Source organism: Zingiber officinale, chromosome 9A (genome assembly GCF_018446385.1).
Source record: "Zingiber officinale cultivar Zhangliang chromosome 9A, Zo_v1.1, whole genome shotgun sequence".
Lineage (NCBI taxonomy): Eukaryota > Viridiplantae > Streptophyta > Magnoliopsida > Zingiberales > Zingiberaceae > Zingiber > Zingiber officinale.
This window is the reverse complement of record NC_056002.1, coordinates 48,413,213-48,437,539: the sequence shown is the minus strand read 5'-3', so window position 1 is coordinate 48,437,539 and position 24,327 is coordinate 48,413,213. Positions and strand designations below refer to the sequence as shown.

General features: G+C 37.5%; 1 protein-coding gene and 1 long non-coding RNA gene across 2 annotated transcripts; both read right to left on the bottom strand.

Annotated features, from left to right (window-relative positions):
* Positions 1-1,364: 1,364 nt before the first annotated feature.
* Positions 1,365-2,050, bottom strand: LOC122021715. The gene is made up of 3 exons (XR_006122615.1): positions 1,822-2,050; positions 1,529-1,631; positions 1,365-1,422 (listed from the first exon to the last, which is right to left on the bottom strand). It is a non-coding gene; the product is annotated as an uncharacterized LOC122021715 (long non-coding RNA).
* A 51-nt stretch (positions 2,051-2,101) lies between these two features.
* LOC122021714 lies at positions 2,102-4,757 on the bottom strand. Its single transcript, XM_042579870.1, has 3 exons — positions 4,124-4,757; positions 3,079-3,238; positions 2,102-2,779 (listed from the first exon to the last, which is right to left on the bottom strand). Exons 1-2 carry the CDS (start codon positions 4,436-4,438, stop codon positions 3,227-3,229), a joined length of 327 nt encoding a protein of 108 aa, XP_042435804.1. The 5' UTR covers positions 4,439-4,757; the 3' UTR covers positions 2,102-2,779; positions 3,079-3,226.
* Between the last annotated feature and the right edge of the window lie 19,570 nt (positions 4,758-24,327).

The following is a 24,327-nucleotide window of genomic DNA, read 5'->3' as shown; positions in this document are numbered from 1 at the left end:
TCTTTCAGCTCACATCACCACCATTTAAGCAAAATACATACCTTGACTGTGATCTGTAATCATCCTTATCAGTTTGGAAGCTAGCATCAGTGTAACCCTTTACAGAAAGCTCTTCATCGCTTCCAAAAACCAAGAAATAATCTTAAGTTCTTCTCATGTACTTAAGAATATTATTGATTGTTGTTCAATGACCTTCACTTACATCTGATTGGTATTTGCTCATCATGCTTAACACATACGAGACATCTAGACGAGTACAAAGAATGATGTATATGATAGACCCTATAGCATATTCATAAGGAATCTGATCCATGCGGTTCCTTTCTTCCCTAGAAGAGGGGCATTGAGTCTTCGAAAGACTTACACCATATGACATTAGCAGGAATCCCTTCTTGGAATGTTGCATGGCAAAACGTTTAAGCACCTTATCAATATATGTATTCTGACTTAGACCAAGTAATCATTTAGATCTATCTCTATAGATCTTGATGCCTAAAATATAGGCCACTTCACCTAACTCCTTTATTGAGAAACAATTCCCAAGCCAAGTCTTCACTGACTGAATAGTAGAGATATCATTTCTAATGAGAATTATGTCATCTACATATAATATAAGAAAGATGACTATGCTCCCACTATCCTTCTTGTAGACACAAGGTTCTTCTTCATTCTTGATGAAACCAAACGCTTTGATTGCATCATTGAATCGAAGATTCTAGCTTCTAGAAGATTGCTTCAATCCATAAATGGATCCTTGTAACTTGCACACCTTTTCAGCATGCTTTGGATCGACAAAACCCTCAGGTTACACTACAACAAAAACCTTCATAGACATCGGTTTTCCACCGGTGTCTATTTCATTTTCGACCGATGTCTATGAAGCCGATGTTAAAAGTCTGTCATTTTAGACATCGGGTTAAAACCGGTGTAGTATCACTTAACGACACCGTTTCATCAACGGTGTAAAACCGATGTAATATTGTATGTTAATAACACCAGTTTTGGAAGCGGTAAATGACTGATGTAATATTAGTTAATAACACCGGTTTTGCAGCGGTGGAAGACCGATGTAATATGTATATTTTTTAACAACACAAATTTGATTTCCGAAACAATAAAAAACCGACAATAACAAAAAAAACACAAATATTCACAAATTATACAAATATTCTTCATTCAATAATATCCATAAAATACACAAATATTCACAAATTATATAAATAATCTTCTTACAACAATATCTATAAAATACCCAAACATTCTTTTTACATCAAAAGCTAGCTAATAGATATCAAAATCAAGGTAGAACATTCTTTTAACACATCAAGGTAGAACCACACTTCAAATGTAATCTAGCATGCATTCAGTCCACTCGAACCGCACTTCATCAATTTCAACTCTGGAGTACTTGAGATTTGTAAACTGTAAAAACACATAAATCCACCATATGTCAAATAACTAAAACAAATGTATACATGTATCAAATAAAAAATATAAGATCACAAGTGCTTGTCATAAACATGCTTACCAGCGTGTTGAAACCTATTCTGTGAATGGTGGCTTCGAATGAACTTCACGAGCAAGGCCAAAATTTGCTATCTTCACAAAGTCCTTGGTTACCAATAAGTTCTCTGCAAAGGTTATAATCTAGTTTAATAGAATGCTAACTTCACCAGAATAATTATAGGTGCATAAATCACATTTAACAGAATAAATGCTAATCCTAGATAACAACGTTGTAGGAATAGATCTGTTAAGAGCACACAAATGAATCTTTATAGGGATATTTGGTCAAAAGCGGAACTAAAGAGGTACACCTACCTCCCATGTCAATAAGTCACTTCCTCGAGTTGGATATGGCTTTTGCAAATCTAGCTCCATATAGAAGGTGTAGAGTTTGATATCTTGAAGCTGCAAATCCAATCAGAAGTAGGATTAGCGTGGTAAGCAAGACATTGAAAATCCCATTAATAGACACATATTGGCCATGAGAACCCTTGTTCTTGTCATTGAAATAAGGTGGGGTAGTTGTCATGCCTCCCAAACTTGAATTAAAAGGATATGGGAGAAGACCCCTAAATCCTTCATTTATCCATTGAACTTCCTTAATGTACGAAGGCATAAAAAATGAAGAAGGATAACGATGCCATTCACTTCCGATGCAAAGCATAGTCTCTGTGCATAAAGGCAAGCATTCCATCAAATTTAAAACTATAATCTAATCAAACAATATGCGTAATCAACCAGACTTTCAAAACAAAAATTGTGAATAAAGAAAAAATTTGATCACCTTGAGCATCAATTATGTAGAATTATTTTTCAGTTTTGTTTCCTTTTATTCTAAACACTATTAAAGGTACATAAGAACACTGAAAAAGTAATGATGATCCTTCGAAAAGAGTAGGTAGAGATGTTGCATCTTAAAACTTGATATTGAATTTACTACAAACAGGATATTCTAGTTCGAAATAAAAAAAATTTACCATTTCAAATAACATCGTGATGGCCCAAGTGTTTATATATTTCCAAAGGCACGAATCACTCATTAAGTATAGAGAACGTACGACTATGGGATGCACACAATATAAGGCCAAGAAAAATGGGTCTTAGTCCCTTAGCAATCTGTGTAGATAGACAAGAAGAAATCAAACATACTATAGTTACTTGCTTAAACAATGAACCATATTAAGAAAGGGAGAACATACCATCACAATCAATGAGTCTTCCACTGCATACTTATTGCGAAAAAGATCCGAGAAACTATCAATAATAGCAGTTGCTACAATGCAAATAAGTGGATATATTGGATAGATAAATATGTGACACAGTAAAAGATCTAGGAAACTATCAATGAAAGTCGTTGTTGCGATGCCGATAAATGGATATATTGGATAGAGAAATCTATGACACAGCAAATTAGCCTAGCATAAGACCTAAATTAAGATGTGCATTTATGATTTGCTTACATATCTTGATGAAGATACGTATGCAATGTTAGACAAGATAGTAACTATCATATACAACTACGGACTGAAGAACAAAGTTTGTCAATATGATCCTTCACAATCTATCACTCACCTGGAAAGTAAGTTGACCATTCGCATCACGGCTAGTGCCACATTTCACATTAATAAATTTAACAAAATCATCCAACTCCCGTTCAGCCTCATAATCTTCATGACCAGCTTTGTTTTCCTTGGGAAAAAACTTCAAGGTAAGATAACCACTAACTCCATACCTGAAATGTAGAAGGCATCCCGCTTAACAAACTAATTTCAGAATGACAAAGTTGAAAATTCTGATCCTCCCACATAGGAAATGACTAAATAGTCTTTAGTATAGTGAATTTTTAGATGGAATCATTCATATCAAACCAAATTATTGCTAACACCCTATCATAGTAAGGATGATATACAAAAAAAAATGACTGAAGAGGACTTCATCATGATAATTTGAGAAATAATAATGATTAAGCACAAAATATAGTAGGTCATAATGCACATTTTTCACACAATTTTCATGTCAGATGAATGTTGGATAAGGTTGGAAGCATTTTAGCATTACACTTCTTCTTAAACAAAAAGACTAACACATATATGTCTATGTAAGTGGATTAATCAAGTTACTAAAAGACGGATTAAAGCTGTAGGTGGTGGATCAACAGAATTTAGTGTTTCATAGAGGAAAATACTCAGTTTGAGAAGCCAACAGAAATAAAATAAACACTTAGATTTACTTCATCAATCCACCAAAACCAACATTCAATTCAATTTCTCCAAGTTACATCTAAAAACAAATTCAAGTTTATCTAGCACTGGGGGCAGTATAAAGGACTATGTGAGCAATTGCAATCCCAGCACAAAAAAAGGGATCAACAACTTGCAGGATCATAAAACCAAAACCATTAAAGTATCTGAAAAGTGAAAATTTCTATGTATCGGTTTTAGCTGTAAATCTCAACTATCTAGGTCATCTTATTACGACTAGGATTACGAAACACGACAGTGACTGGAAAACTCTAAGCAGAAGAATTCTGCGAAAGAGAAAATCGACTAAATGTAGATTTCATTGTTAGCTACTACACAAGCATCCACACTCAAACGAAGATATACAGTACACGTACCTCCTCTACGGAAGCCTCAAGCTCCTTGATATGTCGTTGCTCCGACGCGCCCCAAATAGCCTTTGGCGGCACTGTAGTCGCATAGTAATCGTCGTCGTCGTCATCGCCGACATTGGCCCACGACTTGGACGTCAGCGGTGCCGGCGCCCAGAAGACTTGCTGTTCCTGCTCCTTCGCTTGATTCTGAGACGCTCCCTTGCTCTTCGACTCCTTGTCCGACTTCTTTTTCTTCTTGAGAGTCTCGAGCGCCGCGAACACGTTGGTACTATTGATCTTCAAGGACCCATCGTCCCTCCTGCTTCCGCCTCCGACCATCTCTCCCTATCGTCGCACCAAGAGAGATCCAGCCTACGGTTTCAAGATCTACCTCAAGCGGAATACAACCTTCCGAATAAGAAAAAAAACGAACAAAGATCGATGCAAATAACAAATGCAAGATTTGCAACAACTTGCTGGCAAAAACGAGGTACTTGCGACTCCTGTAACAAAATTTTTGGATGCAAAAAAGAAGATCCCTAGAAGAAATACAACAGAATTGGTCTCCGACGAGAGCTCGACAGAAGTCGAAGAGCAATTAGGGCAAATAAGACAGATCTCGGCAGAATGGAAATTCATGCGACGGAAAAAATTTAAACAAAAAAGGAAAATAACGAATTAAATAGATTCCAAGGAGAAGAAGAAAAAGCAACTACCTCTTTGAGAAGGGGCCCTCTGAGGTCACAGTGATCTTGCTCCCCTGATAACCATCCTGCTTAAGCTGCTTGATGGCCACAATCTAGTTTCCGAGTTCCGGTGTTCAGACGAAGCCGCAAGATGGCAGAAGCAAGGAGGAGGGGAGAAGGAGTGAGCAACTTGCCTGGTCTGAATCGAGTCGCCCTTTGTAGACTCTCCCGAAGCATCCTTCTCTGATTAGATTTGACTCCCTAAAGTTGTGAGTGGGCGCGGTGAGATCTCTGAAGGTGAATTTTCTCACGGATTTGTTCCTCTCGCCGCCGTCGGATGGAGCCGGCTTCTCATTCTCTAGCACACAAGAAAAAAAAACGTGTTTTGAAGAGAGATCGAATTGCGCCGACCAAAAGAAGAGATTTTAGGGTTTAGAGATGGCGGCCACCAGGAGGATCGGCGGTGAAATGCGAACGGGGGCAGGAACGACCGCTGTCTTCGATTCTACACCTCGCTTCTTTCCGACGAGGGCTGAGACAGGGAAAACAGCTTAAGTGAGTAAAAGCTCCGCTGTTGTCGCCAACTTGCCCTTTTAACTGTGAGCATTTCTATAAAATGAAGGACTCCTCTTCTCAACCTAAGGGTGGAGTTGGAGGAGATGCGGTGTGGTTGGACGGAGAAGTAAGGGCATCGTGTCTTGATCTTGATCGGAAGAGAAAGGGGCGTCGATCTAGGAAGGAGAAGAGGGAGATGAGGTTGAGAGAGATGGTCGGAGGTTTAGGTTTAAGCTTAGGCGAGAGAGATGGTCGCGTGGAGGAAGGGGCGCAATATAGATTTAGGTTTGGAGGGAACTTCACAATGTTGCAAATTTTGGCTGTGGGAATATTAAAATATTTTATTTTGATTCTTTAACACCGGATTTTAAAAACCGCAATTAAAATCGGTGTCTATTAACGAAAAAAAGGGCGCTCATAGACATCGCCTAAAAAATCGATGTCTATGAGCTAAAATCTGCGCTCATAGACATCGGTTTTTAGAAAAACCGGTGTAAAATATTCAAAGACATCGGTTTTTGCTTAAAAGCGTTGTTGTTCCACTGATGTCTATGAGGGTTTTTGTTGTAGTGTTATGTCATGTACACATCCTTGAGTAGATTTCTATTAAGAAATATAGTTTCAACATCCATCTGCCTTATCTTATAATCATAGTAAGCTGTAATAGTAAGCATGATCCAAATAGACTTTAGCATCGCAACTAGTGAAATGGTTTCATCATAGTCTATACCATGAATCTACTTGAATCCTTTATCCACCAATCTACCTTTATAGGTATGCATATGACCATCCATATCAGTCTTCACTTTGAAGGCCCACTTACACCCAATGGGTTTGATCCCTTTAAATGGATTAACCAAAGTCCATACTTGGTTAGTGTACATGGATTCCATCTTGGATCTCATGGCCTCTAGCCATTTCTCAAAATATGGGCCCTATACAACTTCCTAATAAGATGTAGGTTTGTTAAAACCAACTAGCACTACATCATCGTTGTCAAATAAGAGAAAAGAATATCTCTCAGGTTGATGATGGGTCCTATCAGATCTGTGTAGAGCTTGTGCTACTTGAACAGGTTGTTGCTCCACAACTTCTTACGGTGTAACAAAATCATGATCCACAACATCTTGTGGTACCTGTTCGGTTTTCATCAAGGTGTTAGTGCTAGTTTGCGTATCTTGAATTTCTTTAGGGCCGACTTTACTCTCACTAGTTTTTTTAGAAATAAACTCCCTTTCTAGAAATATAACATTTCTGGCAACAAACACTTTGCCTTGGTATAGAAGTAATATCCCTTTATTTCTTTGCGATATCCTACAAAGTAGCACTTTTCCGATTTAGGTCCTAATTTATTTGAGACTTGTCATCAAACGTAAGCCTCACAACCCTAAATCATCATGAAAGACATCTTGGGACTCTTCCCAATCCATATCGTATATAGTGTTTTATGACGGTCTTAGATGGAACGCGGTTAAGTGTGAAAGCGTCCGTCTCTAGAGCATGATCCCAGAAGGAAGTAGGAAGATCTGTTTGACTCATCATCGATCGTACCATATCTAATAAAGTATGATTTCTCCTTTCTGATACACCATTCCATTGTGGTGTTCCAGGTGGAGTGAGTTGAGATATGATCCCACACTCAACAAGATGGTCATGAAACTCTTGACTAAGGTATTCCCCACCTCGATCTAATCAAAGTATCTTAATATTCTCACCAAGTTAGTTTTGTACTTCATTTTTGAATTCTTTAAAATTTTCAAAGGATTCTGACTTGTGTCTCGTCAGTACACATAGCCGTAACTACTAAAATCATCAGTGAAAGTAATGAAGTAATGATAGTCTCCTCTAGCTGCTATTCTGAAAGGGACATATACATCAGTATGTATGAGTCCTAACAGATCATTATCTCTTTCGCTATGCCCACTAAATGGAGTCTTAGTTATCTTGCCTTGAAGACAAGATTCACATGCCTCATATGATTCAAAATCAAATGAGTCCAAAAGTCCATCCTTATGGAGTTTGGATATACGACTCTCATTTATGTGACCCAAGCGACAATGCCAGAGATATGTTTGATTCAAATTGTTAGACGTAAATCATTTGGTATTTATGTTATAGATTGAGTTTTCAAAATCTAGAACATAGAGTTCATTCATAAGAGGTGCACTACAATAGAACATGTTATTTAAATAAGCAGAACTACATTTATCCTTTATTATAAATGAGAAACCCTTCTTGTCCAAACAGGAAATACAGATAATGTTCTTGGTTAAAGAAGGTACATAACAACACTCTTCTTGCTCTAAAATAAGCCCAGTGGGCAAAGATAAGGAATATGCTCCTACAATGACAACAACAACTCTTGCACCATTGCCTACTCATAGGTCCACTTCACCCTTTGTCAATGATCTACTATTTCTTAGCCCCTGCATATTAGTACAAATGTGAGATACACACCTGATATCTAATACCTATGAAGAAGAAATAGATAGATTGACTTCTATAACATATATACCTGAGACAGAAGTCTCACTTCTCTTCTGTTTCAGTTCCTCTAGGTACTGTTTGTAGTTCCTCTTCCAGTGTCTGGTCACACTATAGTGGAAGTAGGTTCCTTCCTTAGAAACCCCACCTTTGGGTTTCAATGCATGAGTCTTGCCCTTACCTTTGGCTTGTGTCTTACCCTTACCTTTGGGCTTCCATTTGCCTTTGTCCTTTTGTACCATCATAGGTCCACTTCACCCTTTGTCAATGATCTACTATTTCTTAGTCCCTGCATATTAGTACAAATGTGAGATACACACTTGATATCTAATACCCATGAAGAAGAAATAGATAAATTGACTTTTATAACATATATACCTGAGGCAGAAGTCTCACTTCTCTTCAATTTCAGTTCCTCCAGGTACTGTTTGTAGTTCCTCTTCCAATGTCTGGTCACACCATAGTGGAAGTAGGCTCCTTCCTTAGAAACCCCACCTTTGGGTTTCAATGCATGAGTCTTGCCCTTACCTTTAGCTTGTGTCTTACCCTTACCTTTGGGTTTCCATTTGCCTTTGTCCTTTTGCACCATCAAAATGGTACTAGGCTTTGCCTTCTTAAGGTTGAGTTCAGTAGTTCTCAACATACTCAACATCTCAGGTAATAGTTTGTCAATTTCATTCAAGTTATAGTTCATGATAAATTGACTGTAGCTCTCAGGCAATGACTGCAGAATAAGGTCGGTGGCCAATTCTTGGCCTAATTGAAATCCCAATCATTGTAGGTTTTTCACATACCCAATCATTTTGAGTACATATGGTCCTATGGGACTACCTTTTTGCATCTTGCATTGAAACGGTACCTTAAAGATCTCAAATTTCTCATGTCTTGCTTGTCCTTGATATAGTTGTCTAAGATGTTCAACCATATCATAAGTATCCATGTTCTCATCTTGCTTCTGAAGCTCAGAGTTCATGGTGGTGAGCATAAGACATGATACATCTAATGCATCATCTTGATGTTTCTTATAAACATCTCTATCAACTATAGTAGCAGTAGTGGAGGGGGGGGGGTGCTTCAGGAATGGACTACTCTAGGACGTATAGTTTTCTTTCTTGCCTGAGAACTATTCCCAAGTTTCTGTACTAGTCTAGGAAGTTAGCTCCATTGAGCTTGTTCTTATCAAGGACAGAACATAGAGAGAGGGTATTCGACATATTTGATGGCATGGTAATCTACAACAATAAAATACATAAATAAGTATTATATTTAAGTCATTTAATTAGACCTTTAATTAAATGATTTTTCCACTGAATTGTAAAGCTTTAGTAGGAGCAAGCCATGGATATGGTTTGACCCACTGCTAGCTCTAAATTCAATCATGATAATATTCATGTGGTACAAGATCCATATTATACCTCATCTTGAGTTAGCTTTGGCTAATCGCCTAAGACTCGTATAATGTAGGTAGGCAACTTATACCAATTACATCAAATGTAACTCTTGTATAGATTGATAACAAGACTATTTGTTTATTTGCCCATCTTATGAAATCCATATTATAACTCATCTTGAGTTAGCTTTAGCTAATCGCCCAAGATTAGTATAATTTGAATTACATTGTATGGGATATGCCTTTAAGTTCTCAATCTAATTGATGTAATTTAGTTAAGTCACATCTAAAGTTTAATAGTCAAGCATCACAATTATCCTATCGCACTCTAGTAAGATAAATTGAGTCACTTTGCTTTGAAAAAAACCTGACTATAATTGATCGAGCTAGAAGTGAGTACCAAACTTTGGTAGACATATATTAAAAGGACCTAATTATTGTTAAACTACACATGTATCACATACAATCATGACACACATCAACATATATACTAAATTAAATGTGACATGGTTATGACCTCATTATCTACAATCTTTTCAAGCCAATGAGTCTTCTCCAAGTGCTTCCTTGGTCGTCGTGTATTGTTGTCCTTCTCCCTTTTTCACCATCGTCCAGTAGACTAATTTCTCTCTAATTTGTATATTACAAAATCTAAAAGAAATCTCGAGTTACATTCGAGGATAGTCTAAATTTATAATAAGAGTGATAAAAGATGAAGGCACGACATACATATCGTATTATAAATTACAACATCACATATACACATCCAATCACATTGGGAAGAGAGCCATAACCATGCACCATGTCATATATAATCACAATATCCTTATGACATAAATCTACTATGATTTTGACAAAGAGTTATGAGTTGCAACGCCATGGCGATCCCGCTAGCTGGTTAGCGGGCGAGGTTCAAGGGAACAGTGCCCCTTGCGATGGTTTCAGGGGGCAATGCCCCCGAAGTAAAATTATTTTACATACTCATTATATGAGTTGCTGCCATACCCGAGACCCTACAACCGATAAAAACTGAGAAACCATGTTGTTCACAACACTTTGGTCGAGACCACCTTGCTGTTCACAACTTCTCTTTTGGCTGAAAACTTGGAATATATATCTATCAAATGAAATAGGTTATAGCACTCGTTCATAACATGTATGAAGATGTTATATCCTTTAGTTTGTTTGTAACACCCCTAGAAAGCCTAGATAAGAAAGTAAGGATAATGAGAGTTTGAAGGTAGTGAAAAGAAGGTGTAACTATTCTAAGTTGAATATTAAGATGGGAAGGATTTAGATGATTAAAACTTTATGAAAGAAAATAAAGTTGAGAATATAAATCATCTATATTTATAATACATGGAATTAATGTAAACAAAAGGAAGGAATATGAGATAATATATATGTGTATGAAATATTTATGCATAGTGCATAATATGGTGATATATGAATTATTATGTACAAAAGAATATCAATAATATGTTAGAAGAGAAATAGGATTGAACCTTGGACCTCTTGTAAGGAACATGTATAGGATATCAAAGGGGATAGGAGAATTATTGATAAGGAGAGAAAGGACTAAGTAGTTAAGAATAAGAAAGGATTCTTTTTACTTAAAAGGAAAAGGAAGTAAAAAGAAGTAAAAATATACATAACCAAGTTTTGATCCTTGGTTCTCTTGTGGATGCATGCATATGTTAACCAAGTGTGATAGGAGAGGATATTGTAAGAGGAGAGATAGGAATTTTAATTAAAGGAAAGAAAAGAGAGAAATTAAAGGAAAGAAAAGAGAGAAACTCAAGAAGCATTTCTCTAGCATATTCTTTCTCATTAAGAGGAGAAGTAAATGAGGAGGATGAATCAAGTCAAGTTTTCCTCCCCTCACTTTAGTATAAATAGGCATGGAGGGGGGGGGGGGGCTTCATCCTCAACTCACTCTCCTCCTCTCCTCCATTTGTGCCGAGCACTCTTCCTCCCTCTTTCCTCTTGTTGCCGAGAGCAACAACTCTCCCCCTTCTTTCTTTCTTTTTGTTGCCGAGCAACACAAGAGGAAGAAGCCTCCTCTTCTTCCTCCTCCTCTCCACCAAAAGACCTAGCCACTTCTTCCTCCATTGGTGCCGAGCAAAGCAAGCAAGGGAGAAAGGTCCACAAGCAAGTTCTCAACTCTAGGAAACTTAAGCAAAGAAGGTAAGCTTCCCCTCACCTGCGGTACAAGGCTTTCATGTGATTTTCGGATTCTTTTTCTATGCCTTGAAAGAAAGTTTTCCCCTATGTTTGTATACATATATGATGCATGATCAGAGGTGTATGTAACCCTAGAATTTCAATCAAAAATATTGTAAATAGGTTAGGAAAATTATTGTCTAACCAAACTAGTGCAAGTTTCCCTCTATGAAATGCTAAGGACCTTCCTATGGTTTTCTTGCTTGGAAGTTGATTGGAACCAAAAGAACCCCACTCTCATGTTTCGGCCAAGAAAGAATTTAGGGTTAGGAGGACCTTGAATTTAAAATAACTATGCTTATATGACATGATATAAAGTTCTTAAGAGTTGTATACTTGTATGTTGAAAGAAACTCATGAACCTTACTCTTAATATTTCGGCCATGGTAAGGTGATAGTTTAGAGAAGCTTAAACAAAATTCTAATATGCTCAATGACCTCTGTGATATTATGTTATGAAAGACGATTAATGCTCTCATGTTTAATTGGAATGTAGAAAATTAGTTACATGATTTATGACATGTAAGATCACAAGAGTCCTAGCTTGTTTATGATCCAACCTTGTGTATGATGTTCTTAGTAAATCTTGCTATGAAATTTACTTAGGTTTCCCATGCTTTAGGCCACTTAAAGGAAGTTTATATTCTATGAATTTCGGCCAAGTAAGGTTTGAAGGACCTAGAGGCCTTGGAAATGAAACCTAAGGGGTTAAAAGTACTTCTTATGAAAACTTGATAATGTGTGAATGTGATACATGTTTGTATGACCTAAATGAATCATTATGTGTTCGGCCATGAAGGGATAGATGCCCTAGAAACCCTAGAACAAAAATTAAATATGTCTATGCCATGCTGTATGAAAATGATATGATAATAAGTTAGAATGCATGATTGCTTTATTTACGAAATGATATGCATAATGAAGTTATATTATGAAATATGCCATGATGTGTTATAGCATAGAAAATGCTATACATAATGAAAAGAAATGAAGTTATGTTATGATATGTGATAGCATAGAAAATGCTATACATAATGAAAAGAAATGAAGTTATGTTATGATATGTGATAGCATAGAAAATGCTATACATAATGAAAAGAAATGAAGTTATGTTATGATATGTGATAGCATAGAAAATGTTATACATAATGAAAAGAAATGAAAAAGAATAAATGCATGAAAGATTGTTAAGGACATGATATGATAGTTATGCATGATAAGTTATTTTTATGGTTTGTACCAAGGGTGGGCTCCGTAAACGCCCCGGGGTCGATGGAGTAAGACTCGGGTCTTGTCAGTAATGGGCCTTTGAGTGCCCTAGGTCGATGGAGTAAGACTCGGGCCTAGTATGTATGCATGGTAGGGCTCAAGACTTGCTACCTTGGACCTACGCATTAAGTATGTGGTACAAACCGGGATCCCAAATGATGATGATATTAATTTCAAGTACTATTAAGTATAAGTTTTCAAATTCACGATGCATTGCCTACATTCATATGTGCTTGAATTATATGATGATATGATATAATGTCATGTGATATTATGATATGAATATGATGCCCTTGTATGTCTCATGCTTGTGATTTATTTGTTTTATGATATGATATTCATGCTTCTATGAAATGATATGTGAATAAGAAATATGCATGATATGTTTGAATAGAATGATATGTTATGTTATGATTAGTTGAGACGATGATATGTTGATCCATTCTTGATATACGATGATTCTCGGTTTTAGTGAGTAGGAAAGGAACTTACTGAGCCATGAGTGCTCATAGCTTACTTTCCTTGTACCGCAGATAAAAGAGAAAGCTGGATGTACAACGGAGCAGCAGGAGGAGCAGATAGTGATGTGTGTGGTGGTGGCTCGGCTAGGACGATTCGGACAAATTAATATTTTTAGTTATAAGTTCAATATATGCACATTTGAACAAATCAGAATATGTGATATTATGCTTAATAAATTAAATTCTTTAAAGTTTTTATTCTTCCGCTGTTATAACTAAAGCATGTACGTAAGTAGTATAAGAACGTAGCGCCACCTTTGGTTGGGTAACAAGGGTGGGCGTTACATTGTTCATATACTCACTATTTCATTCCCAACAGAACAAGGACTCATAATTAAGCAAATCATAATAAATCTATCATGCAATTTTTATATCATATATAAAAATTCTAACTACTACTTAGTATAACCTTCTCAAGTGGCTCTGATACCACTGTAGGAATCTAGTGCGCTAAACATGTTAAAAGCGCAATAGAAAATTTACTAGATCCTCTCCAAAAGATCCATGTGAAGGAAAAACTATCATATACTAAGTTTGATTAGAGGGTGATACCTTTGGTGCGTGCACTCGATCTCCCGATATCTAGGATCTCAGCACGATCACATGTCCGTGCCTCTATGGTATCCACATGAACAAGCCTTTGTTTGTCTCACAAACTCATGAAATGGAGAAAAAACAACCTTTGGTTATGCTAGCAACCACAAGGTGAGTTTTGGACAAGAGAAGGAAGAAGAAGAGGAGGAATCTTAATGGACACAAGTTATTGTTGGTGTGAGAAGCATCCGACGATCGAATATATGATTTGATTATGTCAAAGGATTCAAAGTTAAGGTATTTTTTATCTGATATGTTGAATGAGCTTTGCAGGAAAAGTCCTAAGTGTACTTAGGTAAAAGTCCTAGCTGCAGTTAGGCTAGTTGAAAACCCTAGGGGGCGACAACCCTAGGTCCTAGGGGGTGGTAACCCTAGGTGGAAAGTCTTGGCAGGTTGGAACTTCGGGCAAAAATCCTAGGGGGCGGTAACCCTAGGTTGAAATCCTGGTGTCGCAAACTAGGTGGAAGTCTGGACGGGTTGTGGATCGAACGTCCAGCATGAAGACCGGAAGCATTGGACGCTGAGTAAAAGTCCAATCGGTCTGAAAGACCGAACTGGCAAAAGGTAACTTCTCCTGAATGGAGTAGGTGAGGGCGCGTTCCCCGGAAGAGGGAACAGTAGGTGTCAGTTCGACCTAGGATTTTCGGTCGAAAATCCAAACTCAGAACCAGACAGTTCGGAGACTGTCAAAATATTTTATTATGTTTTTTTTTGTGTATGCTAACTTTGTTTTGCAGGATATCTTGGTATTATGTGGACTAACATATTTTATAGGGGCTAAAAAGCTAAGTGTGCCTCGGATGAATAGTACCCGAGGCACCCTCATGGAGCTTGAGGCGCCTCGGGTGCAAGGCAGATGAAGCACACACAGCAGAGCTGGAGGCGCCTCAGACAAGCTTGAAGGCGCCCTCAAGGTGTATGAAGGCGCCTTCAACTGGATAGGCTGTGAAGGATTCAACGCTCATCCGCATGACGATTTTGGCACGGATGAGGGCGCCCTCAAGGAGGTTGAGGGTGCCCTCAGTGACTTTTATAAGGGGTCTCAACCAGCAGCTTCACAACAAGAATTCAAAAGCCATCTTCCTTCGTGTGCTGCTCAAGAACAACCCGGCTAAGCTACGACAAGTCCCCGACGACCTGAAGCTACGAGATTTCCATTTAGTGTTGTCGGTATAATTTATTTCTAGTGCATTTAACTGTAATCATTTATTGTACTGAATTTACAATATTATAGTTGTTGCCCACCAAAAGCGATCAACGATCGCGGGCCTTGGAGTAGGAGTCGCCCAAGGCTCCGAACCAAGTAAATACTTGGGTCTTTCTATGTGTTTGATTTAATTTCTATTATGCATGTACTTGTCGAATTTCTGAATATTAAAGGTGAAAGCCACGAACGCTATTCATCCCCTCCCCCTCTAGCGTTTCTCGATCCAACAATTGGTATCAGAGCGGGGTAGCTTTGATTTGGTGCAACCACCAATCAAGCACTTTTCGTGGTGTTTTTAAAGATTTTTGGAGTCGATCGGAATCGGTATTCTTTCCGTCTTCTGATTTAGTTTTCTTTCGTAATCGGATTTGTCTCGAAGTTGGTGCAACACCACTCGAGATCGCGTAATATTCTCTTTAAACCGCACTACTAATCCAGGATTAAGTCCTAGAACAAATTTTTTATTTCCGTGTGTGCGAGATATTCATTTTGTTGGATCATGAAAGTCGATAGAGGGGGGGGGGTGAATATTGATTTTAAAATTTATCAAAAAGAGTTAAGCACAGCGGAAAAATAAATGAGCCAAAGACGACACAGAGATTTACTTGGTTCGGAGCCTTTGGTGACTCCTACTCCAAGGCCGCATACAAGGGTACTTTCGGTGGGCAATTACTAATAATTTGAATAGTAATTACTGAATTGAGGTACAAGAATTAATTACTAAAATAAAAGCCGGCAATTAGAAAAGGAAAAAGCAAACTAGAACTTTGTCGGAGAGCTTTCGCAGCGTTGCAGGAGCACCAGAGATCGAATTGAGAGTTGTTGTTCTGACTCTAGCCTTGACTCTCCTTATATAGGAGGTTCGGGGCGCTTGGAACCTTCAGGGCACCCTGACCATGATGTAGCCGAGCCAACCAGCGAGCTCCGTGTGGCACAATGTCATGCTCCTCTAGGGTTCTTGAATAAATCAGAATGTCGTCGATGAAAACAATGACGAATTTGTCGAGGTATTCTCTGAACACTCTGTTCATTAAGTCCATGAAGACCGCAGGTGCATTAGTCACACCAAAAGGCATGACTACAAACTCGTAGTGTCCATATTTGGTCCTGAAAGCTGTTCTGGGTATATCACTTTCTTTCACTTTCAACTGATGGTACCCAGAGCGCAGGTCTATCTTAGAGAACACTGTTGCCCCCTAACTAACTGATCAAATAGATCATCTATTCTAGGAAGAGGGTACTTGTTCTTAACTGTTACTTTGTTCAGCGCTCTATAATCTATGCACATCCGCATAGATCCGTCTTTCTTCTTAACGAACAACACTGGAGCTCCCCAGGGTGAATGACTAGGGCGGATGAAACCCTTGTCAAGTAGCTCCTGAAGTTGTTCTTGTAACTCTTTTAGCTCTGCTGGAGACATTCGATACGGAGCTTTTGAAATTGGACCGGTGCTAGGAACCAACTCAATTTCAAACTCCACTTCTCTGTTGGGAGGTAGTCCAGGTAGCTCTTCTGGAAATACCTCTGGATACTCACAGACTACCCGAACATCTTCCTGCTTGGGTCCTTTTTGTCTTTCTGTATTCACAATGTACGCAAGAAAGCCAGCACACCCTTTAGCTAACATTTGGTGAGTTGTTAAAGAAGATAGGAACTTCTTAGTCCTCCTCTTTGGGACTCCCGTGAATTCAAAGAGTGGTTCGCCTTCTGGGATGAAGATCACTTTCCTTCTGCGGCAGTCCATCGAAGCACTGTACTTACTGAGGAAATCCATACCCAGAATAACATCAAAATCTTGCATCGCAAGGACTACTAAATTTACATATAGCTCTCGGTCTGAAATTCTGACTGGTACAGCCCGAAGCCACTGGTTGGACTCCATGACTTCCCCAGAAGGTAGGGTTGTCAAGAACTTGGAGTTCATGCTCTCTGTAGGCACCTGAAATTCTTTGGCAAAGGGTACTGATATAAAGAAATGGGTCGCCCCAGTATCAAATAGTACAGTAGCTAAATGCTGAAAAATAACTACTTGACCTATTACGACCGTGGAGGCACTAACAACTTCCTCTTTAGTGAGGGAGAATACTCTGACACTGGCTGGAACTGGTGGGGCTTCCAACCTTCCTTGACTGAGCTGAGGTCCGTCCAGAGTTGCAGGCATGTAGTGTAACTGAGGCTTGCTCCCGTATGGCGCTGCCTGTTACTGAGGTGCTTTGAGCTTGTTAGGACATGCATTAGCCAGGTGTCCTTTTTGACCACACGAATAACATCCAGTCTCCACATTGATAGTAGGGGAAGGGGGAGGAACTTACTGCTGATTTGCCATCAGATTGACGATTACTTGTTGCTGCTCTGCTACTTGTTTCTAGAGTTGAGCAACAACTTCAGAGAGATTAGGCTCAGTTGTTCTGGGCTCTTAATTCTCCTGAGCTCGGTACTCAGTACGAGCGGTACGGGGACACCCTCTTCTTACCATCTAGTCATGCAGAGAGAGAAAACTTGAAATCATCCATATACTCTCTCTCTCTCTCTCTCTCTATATATATATATATAAACATAGAAAAACAAAACAAGAACTTTTATCTTACTTAAGCACATATAAGCAATTACTTCTAAGGATTTCTCTATACTGCAATTAATAAGGAAAAGCATAATAAATAAAAAAATTAAGTACTTTCTTACTTGAAGACGACAAGACTGATGCTGATGTGTGTGTGATGCTAGAGAATGAGAACTGCTCTGATACCAACTTGTAATGACCCCACCCTCCTCCTACTAGTCTGTGGGGGTGTTGCCGTTACTTAACTATAAACTCTACTTAACTAGTGTTGCTCACATGCTGATAGTAATACTTAAACCTCTCAGAAACTCGAAACATGTAATTAAGTAGCAGCTGAAAATATAAATGACTCATCTCAACATTCCACTCAAGCATTTGTTCACAACTAAAATATATCAATCTGCACATGCATGCAACGGTGATACAACTCAAATAGTGGGACTAATGTGCATAGCAATTTAAGTGAAAGAATTCTAAAAACATAAAAACATTCTATGAACCAACCAGCAACACGAAAGAATAATTCCAACAATGCATGAAGGACTTAATCCACCTAAATTTCACTAACAGTCTAGATAAAAAATATTAATAAATTCTTTAGCAAGGTCCCAAGGCTTCCATAGTCCAGACATTACACATCCATCCCACACCTCCTTGTCGCCTTCCTTCACTGTAGCTATCCTTTTTCTTTATCTGCAGTAAGAGGAAATGCAACTATAAGCGGATGCTTAGTAAGCGCTATCTAACTCACAAAACTCGGATATGCATGTGTACAAGAAGAATCTAGAAACTGAATGCTTTAAAAGAAGAAGCTGCTCATGCTCATCTAATAGCAAAGGAACCGAAATCAAAGAAATCAAAACAGACTGAAATGCTAAACATGTAAGGCTGCTCATGCTTGCAAATAGTAGTAAGAAAGTCTAAACAGCATGCTAGAATAAAAGAGCTAAACTTGCTGGTTTTTTTTAAAACCTATGTGAAGCTTATTTCATTTATTCCCAAACTTATACTCTTATACTTCAAAATAATAATAATCTCTTGGGCCCAGGCTTAGTACCATTGCGCGCTCCCTAATAGAAACTGAGGTAGCGAGCCACCAGTCCTACGAGGGTAAAGACCTTGGTCTTACCAGGGCCAAGACCTCAGAATTGGTCACCTGAATTTATTTAACGACAACCTCGGAAGTCGGGTACTAGCCTCTTCAAGTAAAATACTTATTACTTGTTAATACCTTTTATAAGAAGAATGCCTCGGCAACCAAACAACAAGCTTAAAAAAAACTATTTGTATTCATTGCATATATATAGAAAACTAAAACTAAATGCTTGATCACATGCTGTTCGTGTCCAACAAGTTCCCAAGGAATCAAAATCTGCAATGCCAAATAATAAGGCTTTTCACACTCAAACAAAGCCAGCCAAAAGAACAAACCTGCACGGCTACAAAAGGGTATTCACGCCTATTGACTGGAAATGAAAGATTTAAGACTGCATACTATAAGAGGAAGAAAACCATTCATACTTAGTAAACCAGCAAAAAGGTCTAAAGCTGATATGAGATTTATGGGCTATTCTTGTTTGGATTTAACAGGAAATCTGCAGCTGAAACACTAAACTACGCCATGAAAATATCTAACTATTTCATGCTCATTGCCTGGCAACAAAAATCGAAGATTTCGAGGCTCTATATGCACCGATCATGCCCATTAAGGTAACAAACAAAAACCTAAATCAAAGTCTGAAATGCTAATTATAAGGGCTGAAGGATCTAAATTACATACCTAATCTATACAAATTTTTCCTTTAGTTTCCTTTTGAGATTCACGGCAGCAAACTTCAAAAACAGCACTCTTCACAGCATGCTTCGAAAATCAAGTAGAACAAGAATCCGAGAGCTACTCCTACTGTAGGTGAGAAGCACTTACCTATGTGTTCTTGAACTTACAACCAAGAAGAGAAACTTCTAGGGTTTCAGAGGGCTTGAAATCTCGGCCTCTTCTTCGTGCCTACGGGTTCTCCTCGACGAGAGGGTCTCAAATCTGTGAAGAGCTCACGGAATTACCCCTTGGCCGGCCGCCGGAGACGAAGTCCTAGCTTCGGCTTCGTTTTCGGCCGAGCAGCGCCGTCGCATGCGAGAGAGGAGAGGATGAGAGGGTTTTGGTCGTGAGGAAATGACCCGATTCCTTTTTATACCAATGGGTATTCTCGGTTTCAGTTATTACTTAAATTTATTTTGCCATCACTTTGATCAAGAAACACCTGCTTGAGCGCTTGGCTATCGCGCTTCACTTATGTCTTGGATCGGGTTGGAGGTTGCGGGTTCGAACCTTGGCTGAATCTCTTTATTTTTTGTAACTTCTTTGTTTTGGTAAAAATACCAAACGAACTCCAAAAATTTCATAAAAATACTCTAAAAATTCCTAAAAATCTCTAGAATATTCCTAAAGCATTTATAAATATTTATAAGCATTTTTAGAACTCCAAACAATTGAAATTTGGGGTGTTACATTTTCAAACATACGTGTATATGTTCCAAACTTTTTTCAAAATAAATTTGAACTTGAAACATTTTTCAAATATAACTTCTATAAAGATAATTTTTCAAAAGTAAAATTTTCAAAAATCAGGTAAAATTCAATGTTCAAAATCTAATTTTTTTTTTGGTATAATTTTTCAAAACCAGTTTTCAAACCAAGTTTGTACAATTTTCAAAACCAAGTTTTAACATTAGACTTATTTTTACAAAGGTTAGGTTTCATAAACACATTTCTAAAACACTCACTACAACAAATATAGCTTTTTGCGGCGCGCAAATATGCTATCCACGGCGTGCATTGAGTCCTGTACAATGATAAGCTGTTGAAAGTCTAAAGATATCCACGGCGTGCAATACACGCTGCAATTGACGTAATCGCGGCGTGCAATGTATGCCGTTGTTAGTGTCATCAATGGCGTACAATAAACGCTGCAATTGAAGAATTCGCAGCGGACAATGCATGCTGTTGTTAGGGTAATCAATGGCGTGCAATAAACGCTGCAATTTAATTATTCGCGGCGTGCAATTCATGCTGTCATTAGTGTTATCAATTTGCAATTGAAGTATTCACGGCATGCAATGCAAGCTATTGTTAGGATTATCAACGACATGCAATGCACGCCGCAATAGATAGTATTCACGGCATGCAATGCACGCCGCAATAGATAGTATTCACGGCATGCAATGCATGCTGCCGTTAGAGTTATCAACAACATGCAATAATATACACAAAACGCAGAAACATAATGTGAAAAAAACATAAAATGTCGACACACAAAATGCAAAAACAAACACAACTTGCAGAAACATAAAATGCACCACACTTAACATAACATAGCAAGAGTTCACTTAGTAACATGATTTAGATCCAACAAAAATGTATGACTTTCAAATAAGTAGAATCTATCTCACTCACACAAAACTACAAGTTTAGACAGCCATGCTACTGTGCTTCCTAATGCATCGTCGAGATAAAACATTTCATCATTTGGTCGTATCAAGTCTACCTTCTCCACCAGAACTTTATCAATCCAAACCTTCCAACAAGATCCTCCAAGAGGAATGTGATGCACTTTTGCTTTTGGATCTGTGGATGCAACTCGACCTTCTGCAACAACTCCCTCACCACACCAATGAAGTAACTTACATTTATGATTATCATGGACAACTTCACTATTCACATTCTTCAGCTTTGCCTGCATATAGTTAAACAATATAAAATTATTAATATGACATGATGCTTAAACAATGAGCTTTTGGATTATAAGGCATACAATTTGAATATAATTACCTGAAATTGTTTTGCACCATTGATATCAATATCATTCCCAATACCGCTACTAATGCCACCACTAGCAACCTAATTTGACACACAAATTATGTCAAGTAATGTCATCATGTAATTAAATCCAATAATTTAACTATACATACTTAACTTATTTTATCTAATGATGGTTAATTTACTAACCTGTTCTTCATCATTTCGTTGCCTCATACTTTGGAGAAACATGGACCTCATTTCTTGCATTTCTTGTTGAAAGTTATTCATCATACTTTGAAGTTGCTTAATAGTTTCATTTTGTTGAATGCAAGCTCCAGTTTTTGATGGTGTAATTCCAAAGCCCAACCCACGCACTCTACCTCGAGCTTCCTTGCCAAATACAATGCTAATTGCGTCATCGGCAATGCTAGTTGTATTTAAAGATTCAGGTGGACATTCTTCTATTTTTCTCTATCAAATAGAACAAACAGATAATTTTTTAGTAAATAACAAATTTTTCTAACGTTTTACAAAATTCAAAGAGATAGTTTTATTACCATTTTCTCTCCAACGGCTTCACTACTAGGTTGCCCATTTTTTTTCTTGTGAGCCTCAATCCAAACTTTTGATCTTGTAATTGGTGTATCTGCAGGACTTTTTTTTTCCTTAAGTATGGAACATATAGAATATATAAAAACTCATTAGAAAAGAAATTGAAAAGATGTATCATTGCTTAAATAAGAAAACTTTAAAACAAACTATCCATAAAGTTGTATAGATAAAATATTTACCATCATGTTGGCCAAACGGGCATAACCTCTCCGGCTCATTGTATGATTATGGTCTTGTTTTACCCTCATTTCTCTAAATTTGGCGCTCTTCTCCTGAGAATTAAAAGATAAGCAACAAGGAAAAAATACAACCATGAGCAGTAACAATCTATAAACAAGGAAAAATACACCCGGACAAATATGCAAACTATAAACCATGCTTGCAGTATATCAATGGTGATTTGGTGGAAAACAACGTAGAGATTAGATTGTCACACATATCATTCACATGTCTTATATATTCAAGTAAATGCACTGTGCACTAAAGATGGCCCTGCTCCCACTCACACCTTCCATGACAACTATGGTAAATTCCACTATGCTCACATTAATCAAATTACTACAAATGTGATAGCCGAACACAATCAAATTCAAATAAATTCCCACTGATTCTATAACACCTAAATTCACTATGCTCACCTAAGTATTAATTTACTTAGGTATGAGATAGCTTAAAATCATACTGGTAAGTATGATTCCCACTGGTAAGTATTAATTTACTATGCTCACCTAAATTCAAGTTAGGTATGAGATAGCTTCTAAATGGGACAAAATCAAATTCGTAACAGAATTACTACAAATGGAAGAGAGGTTAGAATATATAGTTAATCAACATTACTACAAATGATTAAAGTGAGTGAGCATATGATACTACTTACTGATTTTGGTCCATAACAGTGAATTAATACTTACTTGAAAGGAAAGTGACAGTGTCTTCTTTACAAAAATATCCCACTGATTTTGGTCCATAAATTCGGGCTTCAAAAGGCTAAGATCTCGTGAAGCTGCTTGGCCAGTATTAACTTCTCGTATAATTATCTGCAGCCTGAACTTTCTATCACGCCACAACTTACCTAACTTTTGAAAAATTGTTTTCTTTTCCCACTCCTCAACATTAAAATGTAGCTGTAAAATATAAAGCATGAATATATGACTAAATTTTGTTATAGAATTGGAAAATAATAATTCAGTGATACATGACATTACCTGAAGACAACTCCACATTTTACTTTTCAAATCTTCATCTACGTCATTCCATCCATCCAATGTATATGGAACAAATTCTTTTACCATACAACCAAGAAAAGATGCATACTTCACCGAATTATCTCCAATTGGTTGTCCGAACTCATTACGCTCTAGCACTTTGGGATTTTGTTGGCCACTAACCAACATCAACTTTGATGGACCTCGCCCCTTTTTCCCATCAATTTTACTGTCATCAACCGATTCTTTACCATGCAAAGGTTGTGAAGAATCAGAGGCAGTGTTAGAGTCCATTCTCGATAGTTGATTAACAATTTTTTCCTACAAAATAGCATAAAGAGATGTTGAAATGCATAAGTGTACTTATTAAAATAAACCAAGAATTAAAAAAGGATTACAATATATCACCTGAACTTCAACTATAGATTCTCTACTGCGTTTTTTGCCCATTTTTTTCATCATTTGAATGCTAAATAATGACCTGATAAAATATGTAATATGACATGATGCACCACTGAAATATTGTAAACTAGAACAAAAATATATTGCAAAAGTAAATAAAGAGTAGTGGAGTTTGAAAAGAATATTTATTTGTTGAAATAAATAACTATAAATCTACATCTGAAAAGTTCAGTCATGGGATATCAATAACATCAATTCCCTCACACTCATTTCTGGAATATGGTTCTTTCTCAGTAATGTTAATCTCAAGTCTGGACACATCAAGAGGTTTTGATGATGTATATGCATCCTCTTCAAGCAAATCCATGTTATGAATACCTCGAGGTGGCGCTTTTAGCAACACATACCAATTTGATTCATCATTTTCCCTAGAATAGAAAACTTGCTTTGCTTGTGAGGCTAAAATGAAAGGATCATTTTCAAAAGTCCTTAGTCCTTGGTGTAAGTTGACAAGTGTAAAACCATCATCCATTTTGATACCAGTTCCAGGATTAGCCCAATCACATCTAAAAACAGGTACTTTGAAAAAATAATAGTCTAGTAACACAATATCTCGTATAACCCCATAGTACGATAGTCTTCCTACTGTATGTGAATCAGTAGAACTAGATTGCCAAATAGTATCAGCTTCAACTGAAACACCACTATCTTGTGTCGACCTTCC